The sequence below is a fragment of the Coenobita brevimanus genome, chromosome 47 (genome assembly GCF_032717465.1).
Source record: "Coenobita brevimanus isolate Jiangsu-jjx chromosome 47, ASM3271746v2, whole genome shotgun sequence".
In the NCBI taxonomy this organism is placed as follows: domain Eukaryota; kingdom Metazoa; phylum Arthropoda; class Malacostraca; order Decapoda; family Coenobitidae; genus Coenobita; species Coenobita brevimanus.
Genome location: NC_137000.1, coordinates 3,735,287 through 3,744,810, shown reverse-complemented (window position 1 = coordinate 3,744,810; position 9,524 = coordinate 3,735,287). Strand labels below are relative to the sequence as shown.

Here is a 9,524-nt window from a genome sequence, read left to right as displayed (position 1 = left end):
TTTTATTGGACTTTAGAAGTGTCAAATGGGTCTTGACTAGAGCTCAAGAGTTCCGTCTCAAGATACTTTAATTCTGCTTTGCTTGGGGCAATATCAGCAGCAATTGATGTATCAAAGGGATCGTAGTCGTCTTCAACTGGTTCAGCTCCAGTGCTTGGCTGGATAGCCTGTATGGGTTGATCAGTAATATTGTGTTCGTCAGCAGCGTCAAGAAGGCTCACTGGAGTTGCTGGTTTCCGTAAGGGCGGTGATGGACGCTTCGGCGCCTTGCTTTCTTCTTCACGAGGGTCAAATTCGTCGTCACTTAAATTTCTCTTTGTTCCAGAATCTGAGAGAAATTCGGTCTCAAGAGTTTTTAATTCAGTTTTTCCAAATTTCTCAGCAATTGAGGTATCAAACGGATCAAAGTCTTGTGTTTCTTGTGTCTGTGGTTCTGATACCGGCTGAAGAGTGGGTCCAAGCTCTGGGATGGGTGAAGCCGTAAGGAATCGATCAGCAGTGATATCAGCTTCTTTCTTGTTTGATTCTGCAGTGTTAGCACCACTGGTTACAGGTACACTTCCCTCAGTGTCTTGTGCAAGAAGAGATTCTTCTAAAACTTTAATTTCGGTTTTGCCGAACTTATCAGCAATCGAAGTATCGAAGGGATCAAAATCTTCAGGAGTGGTGCCCTCAGCGGGTCCAGATACAGGATTAAGACTAGGTTGCAAAGGCGCACTGGAGTCTGTGGGGGTAGTGGCCAGGAGACACGGGGCAGGAACTGGTGGCCTGGTAGGCGGTGCAGGCCTTGTAGGTGGTGCAGGTTTTGATGCTTCTTCTTTTCTAGGATCAAAGTCGTCAAATGTATCTGCTGCAGAGATATCAGGAGCACTCAGCAGCTCACTCTCAAGATGACGAAGTTCTGTTTTTCCAAACTTTTCTGCAATGGTCGTATCAAAAGGATCAAATTCGTCTTGTGAATCTAGTGGCTTTGGAGCTGAAGGAAGAAGGAGCTCCCCTTCCACTGGTGTTCTTGCAGGAGATGCAGTCAAGAGGCAGCGAGGGGATGGAGGCCGAGAAGGAGGACGAGATGGGGGTCGAGAGGGAGGCCTTGATGGAGGTCGAGAGGAGGGTCTTGATGGAGGCCTAGTGGGAGGCTTTGGTCTGGCTGGTGGTCCTCCTGCCCGGGGATTGAAATCTTCGTCCTCAGCAGTCTTGGGAGAAGCGACTAACAACTCACTCTCAAGTACTTTTAGTTCAGTCTTCCCGAACTGATCAGCAATTGAAGTGTCAAATGGATCAAAATCTTCGGGGAGTTCTTTTGTAGCTACAGTGGGTTCGCCCACTACAGGCTGGAGAGCTGGTTGGTCGTCTAGAGGTGTTGTAGTTAAAAGACAAGCGGGAGATGGTGGCCGAAGTGGTTTAATTGGTAAATCAAGTGGCTTGCCCTTAGGCTTCTCACCTTCAGCACTGTTCAGTTTCTGAGTATCTTTAGAAGTAGGTAATAGTTCATCTTCAGCTGAAGGTGTGTCTGTTTTTGTAAACTGGTCTGCTATGGATGTGTCAAATGGATCAACATCAGCTGCTGCGATTGCTTGTGTTGGAGGAGGTCGAGGTGGTGGGACCTTTTTGGCTTCTTCTGTCTCCTTTTTCTGACCGATAAGTTGAATTTGGTCTGGCTGACTTAGTAACTCTGCTTCCAGTGACTGGATCTCAACCTTTGCAGCGATGGATGTGTCAAATGGATCAAAGTCGTCTTCTTTAGTTTCCTGGGAGGGAGCAAGAACAGGTGCACTTGTGAGTTCGTCCTCCGCACCGGTAAGTAAACAGGGTGCCTCCTTTTTCTCTTCCTCAGCTCTTGGGTCAAAGTCAAAGTCTGATTCACTGTGCTTCAAGCCTTGTCCAGTTCCATCTCCCGGAGCGCTGAGAAGTTCAGTCTCGAGAACCTTTAACTCTGTCTTGCCAAAACTTTCAGCTATGGAAGTGTCAAATGGGTCAAAGCTGTCCGATCGTTTAAGGTCGCGTTCTGGTTGTGGTTCTAGTGTTACTGGAAGATCGCTGTCTCCCTCAGTTAATGCAAATGGATCAACTGGTAGGTGCTGATCTGCAACTGAGGTATCAAAAGGATCAACTTCCTCCTGGACTTCTTTAGTCTTAGGTGGTGCAGGTCTTGGAGGAGCAGGCCTACCTGGCTTGACCTTTTCTTCCTCCTCACCTAGGGCTTCGCTTGCAAATCCAGTATCAAATGGATCCTTTTCAGCTGCTGTCTCAGTGGTATCCTCTGGGCCAAGGACTTGGGCAGCAGCAGAGGTGTCAAATGGGTCGTCTTCGAGGGTCTCAAGGTCCTTTTCCTTAGATTTGGCAACAGATTCTGCAGCAAGAAAAGCGAACTCTGCATCAAACTCGTCTTCAATGGGATTTGATTCAGCAGGTGGCACTAAAGCTTCGTTGGTAACCTCAGACTTGTCGATAATATCAAATTCGTCAACAATGTCCTTAAGGTCTAGATCTTTCCCGTTATCAGGTTTAGATTCCTTTGAGTCTTGATCCTCTCCAGATGACTCCAAAAATTCACTTAAATCGATTTCCTTGTTTCCAGTTTCACAACCATTATTAAGGATCACACTCGAACTGTCTTTATCACCATCAGGAGGGGCTGGAGAAACAACACGAGGAGTGGCAGAAAGGAAACCAGGTTCAGGAAGTTCGGTTTCGTTCTCTCCAACACACAGTAGTTCATCAAGGATATTAGTCTCTTTAGTACTCTCTTCAGCTGGGCGGCTATCTTCTGCTTCAGTATGTTCACCACCGTCTACTTCCTCTTCTGATTTCTCTGTTTTCTCTGTGTCATCAAAATCTGCGAGTAAGTTAACCTCTTTTGGCACTACTCTTCGGCGTTTTGTACTTGCTGGCGGTGTCGCTGTGGGCTTCTCCTGAGCCTGGCCAGTCAAAACCTCAACAGCACACCCGAGACTAACAAGCTGTTTCTTCTTTTTCTTTGCAGGCTTATCTCCCGGCTGTGGCTTTTCTTCTTCTGTGTGTAGGACCTTATCAACTACTGAAGTGTCGAAGGGATCAGGCTCGTTTGGATCTGTTTCTGTGGGACTGTCTGGGATGTAGTGGAGTTTCACCTGTCCACTCTCGACGTTATCGACAAAAGTAGTGTCAAAGACTTCGGTAAAATCGTCAACGTCAACTTCAGGGAGGTCCTCGATAAACTGTAAGGGTGGAAGTTCTGGTTCGGGTTCCGGCTCTGGTTCGGGTTGTTTCTCTTCCTCTTTTTCTACCTCATCTTCATCGTCGATACCTCCCTTCTCAAGGTCGACCCACTTCCTGGCAGGGGCGGCGACTGCTGGGGCGGCAGCAGGGGCAGCTGGAGCAGCTTGTGGGGTTGGTTCAACTGGTTTTTCCTTGGTCTGGAAGTAACTGGCCTCTTTAATGTGGACTAGCTTATCACTGGTCTGCTTAAGAACAGTGTCAGTAGCTGCAAAGAAGTTTCTCCAGTCGTCTTTTTTCTCAGTATCTTTGGTTTCTGTAGCACCGTCCTCAGAAGCTCCTGCTGCTGAGTTCTCGTGTTGTTGCTGCTGATCTGTCTGCTCGCTCGACTCCGACTCCTGCTCCTGCTCTGGCTGCTGCTGCTGCTGCTGCTGCTGCTGCTGCTGCTGCTGCTCGGCAAGACGTCTCGCTTGCTCCTCTTTCTCTCTTTTGTACTGTTCTAGTTCTTCTGGGGTGAATAATTCGTCATCTTTATCCTTCTTTCCTTTGATCTTCTTTTTGATTCCTTTTTTTATTTTGAGCATCGTATTTCGTCGTCAGTGGAGAGACCCTGAGGGAGAGACAAGAAAGAAGTATTAGTTTCGTTGATGCTCATAAACTTATAGATATGGATATTAGACAGACAGACAGACAGACAGATAGATAGATAGAGATAGATATATAGAAAGACAGACATAAATAGATAGATAGATAGATAGATAGATAGACAGACAGACCAGCAGACCAACAGATAGATAGAGTGATAGATAGGCATCTAGACAGATAGATAAACTGATAGATAGGTGGTAGAAAGATTGCTTAAAAGTATGAATATTCAAAATAGTCGCCATAACGCCTTGTACCAAAGAAACTACAAGTAGAGTTTTTTATGAGAACATTATGACAAGAGCAATACTAGAGAAAACTTCGTAAAATATGTCCATTCCCCCCCACCCCAATTATGCCTCTTCTTCGTACCCTCTTTTCCATTTACCTCCCCTCCCTCCTTCTCTCCCCTTCTCCCCTCCACTACACTGTCATGTGAAGGAATAGGGACTGACACAGAACAGGACATGGAAACAATGTCATTGATTATTGGCCGTTTAGGAGGAGACGGGAGTGCCATCGTTCCTTCCCCAGCCACCTTTCTCTCTCTTCTTCTTCTGTTTCCTTCCGTCTTCTCCTTTTCTCACTTCTTTTCTCTTTTCCTACTCTCCATTTTCTTCTCCTTCTCTCTGTCTTATCTTTCTCTTCCTCTTTTTCTTTTTTTTCTCTTTCCCTCACTCTTCTCTTTCTTGCCCTCTTTTCATCTCCCTCTTCTTCCCTTCCCCCTCCTCCTCACCTGTTTCTCTCCTTCTTATCATATTCTCCATCTTCGTCTCTTTCTCAGTTTCATATCTTCGTCCTCTACTTCTTTTTGTCTCCGTATCTTTCTCCCCAACTTCTTCCATTTCTCTCCTTCACTTTCTCTCTCCCTTTCCTTCCAATATTTTCTAAGTTTCCCTTGTACCACCCGTCTAATATGCATCCTCGTACAGCGAATGGAAAACGGCTTTAAAATAAGAGGGAAAATGCATAAAGTAATCGGTTTTCTTCCCCCGCGAGCTGTCTTCTTTCCTTGTGCCTTGATTTCTTTGGGGATGCCCGCGAGAGTATGCTTTTAAAGTCTGGTGCGAGGAAGGGAAGTGCGTGTGTGTGTGTGTGTGTGTGTGTGTGTGTGTGTGTGTGTGTGTGTGTGTGTGTGTGTGTGTGTGTGTGTGTGTGTGTGTGTGTGTGTGTGTGTAAGAGAACTTGGTGTGAGGAGAGTGGAGATAGAGAGTGCGGCGAGCGTTGTTACGTAAATCAGACGTGTGGAGAACGTAAGAGGATGGAACGTCGAAGTGAATAGAATATGTTGCACTGAGACTTAAAAAAACGAGTAAGAGGAAGTGGAAAACTGGATGTTAGCGTGGTGGAGGGAACTGAGAGTGAAGAAGGATGGAAAGTACTGTAACCCAGGTAGAGTGTGAAGAGTCTTAAAGAGTAATGAAAGCCACAATGCAAAGTGTGATGTGTGAAAGAGACTTAAATGTGAAAGAGTTGGGTGGTGGAGGCTGAAGTTGTGAAGGTCGTAGTCATTATCGTGTTGAAAAGATGCGTTTAAAGTGGAGAGTTTTGGGTGTGAAAGTGCAGAGAGTATGGTGTGTGTGTGTGTGTGTGTGTGTGTGTGTGTGTGTGTGTGTGTGTGTGTGTGTGTGTGTGTGTGTGTGTGTGTGTGTGTGTGTGTGTGTGTGTGTGTGTGTGTGTGTGCGCGCGCGCGCGCTTGGTGGCAGGGTGTGAGTGGGGTAGAAGCTGGGGGAAGCGAAGATATGGCGCGAGTTGGAATCGTTATCATGCAGCGAGAATTTGCATACAGTGGCTGGTGTGGGATGTGAAATTCGATAGAGTGTGTGTGTGTGTGTGTGTGTGTGTGTGTGTGTGTGTGTGTGTGTGTGTGTGTGTGTGTGTGTGTGTGTGTGTGTGTAACAGTGTGGAAGATATGCATTGTGAGAAGCTAGCTAGGTTCGAGTGTAAAGAGGTGACACTGTGAGAGTCTTTTGTGAAGCTGGAGAGCAAAGTATAAAAGTTCCGAGAGACTTGGAAGTGAGAAAATGGAGAGAAACGAGGAGTAAGGGTGCAGAAAATAGGGTGTGAGGATGAAGGAAGGGTGAAATGCGTTGTAGAGAGTGTGGCGAATGAAAATTTAGATGGAGGTATAGAGAGGTTGAAGAGCGAAAAATGATATGGGGTGTGAGAGTGTCGAAAATATGCTGTGAAGATGAAAGTTTGGACTGTAATCTTTGAAGATGAGATGTGTATGTTTAGACATGAGATAGAAGACGAGAAAGTAAAGGAGTAAAGAATGTGATGCTGCAGAGAAGAATATGAAATGGCAGTATTCAGAAATAATGTGTGAGGGTGCAAAAATATATATGAAGGTTAAAAAAAGAATTTATGGTTATATGCTCTGCAGGGTGAGGCGAGAGCGTAAAAATGTTGCACGAGGGTATGGAGAAGATGAAATGCCAGGGAGCAGAATGGCTGGTTGGGGAGGCAGGTGATATGTGAGGGTGCTGCTGTGTGGGTTAGATGAAAACTGGAGATTGTATAATGACACAGTAACTGTTTTGTTTATCACTAACATCTGTATCACTGAATATACTACCCGCATCACTACTACTGCTACCACGACTACTACCATCATCTCCACGAGCCCCTCGATTACTAGTGCAATCACCATCATTTTCTTTACCATCATTACCATTATTCCTACCATAATATAATCCCTGTAAAGTATAGGACTCTGAGGCTAGGCTGCCATAATCCAGATAATTCCCTCCTGGACGATGATGACTTTTTCATTTTGCACTTGGTATACGAAGACTTGGGAGAGATTTGAAATGGAGGGGTAAGATGCAGACCTCGTCAATCTTTTTAATATTCGAAATCTCAACTATTATGAATGAAGTCGTTTTGGAGGCGGTAACAACAAACCAATGTAAGTCGTCACAGTAATGGAAGGACTGAGGGTAGACGACCGACCTTAGTTCCAGGTGGCACCAAAAAGAAAAAAGAAAGAAAAAAGACTGAAGGACATGAATTGATGTACAAATGTCACATAGCCTTCACTCCGATTGGTGCCTTAGACAGCAATACCACTCTGCATGTGATCACCATACCACTACAACAAACAAGCTTCATTACCATCACCACCGACATCATTAACCCCTGACCTTATTAAATGACACATCCAGTACCACATTATGCAAGGATCAATACACTAGCCTTGTAGGGAACATCGCTTTTATTATTATTATTATTATTATTATTATTATTTTTATTATTATTATTATCATTATTATTATTATTATTATTATTATTATTATTATTATTATTATCATAATCATCACGTAATCATTATTACGTATTGTCGTCGTCGTCGTTGTCATCGCCATCCAACATGGTCATCATCATCGTCATTATCACCATCATAATACTGTTCCTGTATATGCTGGAATCTGTACCTATCAGCCTAATCATCATCACCATCATCATTAACAATACCGCATTTACCAACTGCGCGTTTTCCCGAATCAGTTACGATCATTTTTACCGTTGTTCAGAAGGCTGGTATTGTTCTGTGTCGCATCTGTTTGTGTTTTGTTTACCAGTCTGTCTTTCTGCTCAGGCTCTAATTTCTGAAAGGGCTGACCTAGAGATGTACTTTGATTCACAAAAGTCTCGGTGCACGATATGCGTGAAACATTTCGGATCACAGAGCGAAGGTCACTGAAATATTAGTGTCCGAGCTACTACACGTTGGTAGCCCTAATGTCGGGAGGTGTCATATGTCGCCAACTAGCAATATCCTCTTGCAAACATACAGCAAACGTTATGTTTATATAAACAGACACTGCTCATACACATTGAGGCGTTGGTAATGTACGCAGTTGTTCGAATGTTTTTGGCAGGGATCGGACCCCTCGTGGACAGATACTCTTGTGACCCACAGCGCTTTTATGGAGGCTTGTAGTTACTGATTAGAGCTATTTAGGTCAGGTTCGAATATGAAGGTCAAGGGTGAAAGGTCAGGCCCCCTGGATTGAAAAAAAAAAAAAAAAAAATCAGCCCCAAGCGAACGATTGGATTCTCTCCTGGGGGAGTTTGAGTTGCCAGTGTCTCAGCTTTCATCATCATCATCATCATTATACTACTTCGATGTATGCTGGATTCTGTGCTGTTGCTTGTCATCTTCATCATTATTGCATTTCACCACAACATTCTTAACAACGCCTCAGTCAAAACAAATATCACAATCACTTTCACTGCAATCAACTATATTAATGATTTTATGGTGAGGTAGACAATAGTGAGGCAGACAGTGGTGAGGCAGACAGTAGTGAGGCAGGAGGCAGACAGACAGAAGCGAAGCATGGCGCAGACAGTAGGCCACTGGGGTAGGTAGGGAGGTCGGGGATTCTGTTTAAAGGGGCACTGATTCTCTGTGGATGTTCTCTTTATCTTTTTTCCACAATCTAATGTTTGCTACGAGCATAATATATATAATTTTTCCATTTCATCTTATGTAGAAAATTCTAGAAGGGACTTAATATGTAATTTATTTATTTATTTATTTTTTTGCTTCTCATTTTCCCGATTTTAGTTGGTTACTGTTTTTGGTGCTGTGATTGTTGTTGTGGCCTAAAGTTAGTCTAACGGGTGATAGGGAGGGAGCTGAGAGACGTTTGTTATCCTTATTATTTACCAGCATTCAGCCTGATGGTCTAATCTTGTTTGCCGCCTGTCTGGGTAAAGGTCCTGTGCCGTTCGTATCATTTCGGATCTCCAAGAGGCATCTAGAAGTTTATTCATAGTATAATCCCATCAGAAACATGGTCAGCTACCCCTATATGGTGTTTGGCCTCGAGTCCATTCAGCTTACAGGTGGGGTAATATGGGATAGATATCACTTTTCTATTCTGTCTTCTTGTTTTCTCTTCTCCCTAACTCTCATTCCACATTTTTTTTTTACCAGTTACTTTCTCATTTACCTTCCCACCCTCCTTCTACCTTTCCTTCTCCCGTTATTCTTGCCGTTAGCCATCATTTACTTAGCTGCATTCATTATTCGTCATTTTATTTACTATTTTCAGCCCCACGCTCCTTCCAGCCCTCCATACTCTCATTTCTCTTTTTTATCTTGCCTTCTCCCTTCCTCCTATCCTTCCATCTATCTCCCCTCCGTTTTGTTCCTTCCCTTCTACGCCTCTCTACCCTCATTTCTCTTCATTTTCTTGTCGTTCCCCTTCCTCTTCCGCCCCTCATCCATTTTTCTCCCTTTCCCTACCCTTCCCCCTAACTATCCTCCTCCCATTCCTCTTCCTGCACTCCTCCTCCTTCCCTCTCCCTGCATCTGTCTCCTTTACATTCTCTCCTTCTCATTCCATCCTTCTCTCTTCCTATTCATCTTCCTTTCTTGTACTTCCACACTCCCCTTCCATCCATCTGTTTACCTAGCCCTATCTTTCTCTCTCTCCATTCTCCCATCACATATTCTTCTCCTTTTTCTTACCCTCCCTCTCTCTCCATCTGTCTCCCCCTCTCTTCCTCCTCTTCAGTCCTTACCTTCTCCCATTCCTCGTCATTTTCTTGTCCTCCCCCTCCCTCTCACTCAAGTCATTCATCTCCCTTTCCTTGTTTTCCTCCTCTTCCATGCTTCTCTACTAATATTCCTCTTCATTTTCTTCCCTTCTCCCTCTCATTCCCTCCTT

The 9,524-nt window shown here is 44.4% G+C and overlaps 1 protein-coding gene across 2 annotated transcripts in view; it reads right to left on the bottom strand.

The window, feature by feature from the left end:
* Positions 1–2: 2 nt before the first annotated feature.
* Positions 3–9,524, bottom strand: part of stnA (stoned A) — a 51,950-nt gene continuing 42,428 nt past the window's right edge. For both annotated transcript variants that reach the window (XM_080271771.1, XM_080271772.1), the window contains exon 2: positions 3–3,805. In XM_080271771.1, the coding sequence (XP_080127897.1) occupies positions 3–3,779 (3,777 nt within the window). In that variant the 5' untranslated portion in view covers positions 3,780–3,805. The remainder of the gene's footprint in view (positions 3,806–9,524) is intronic.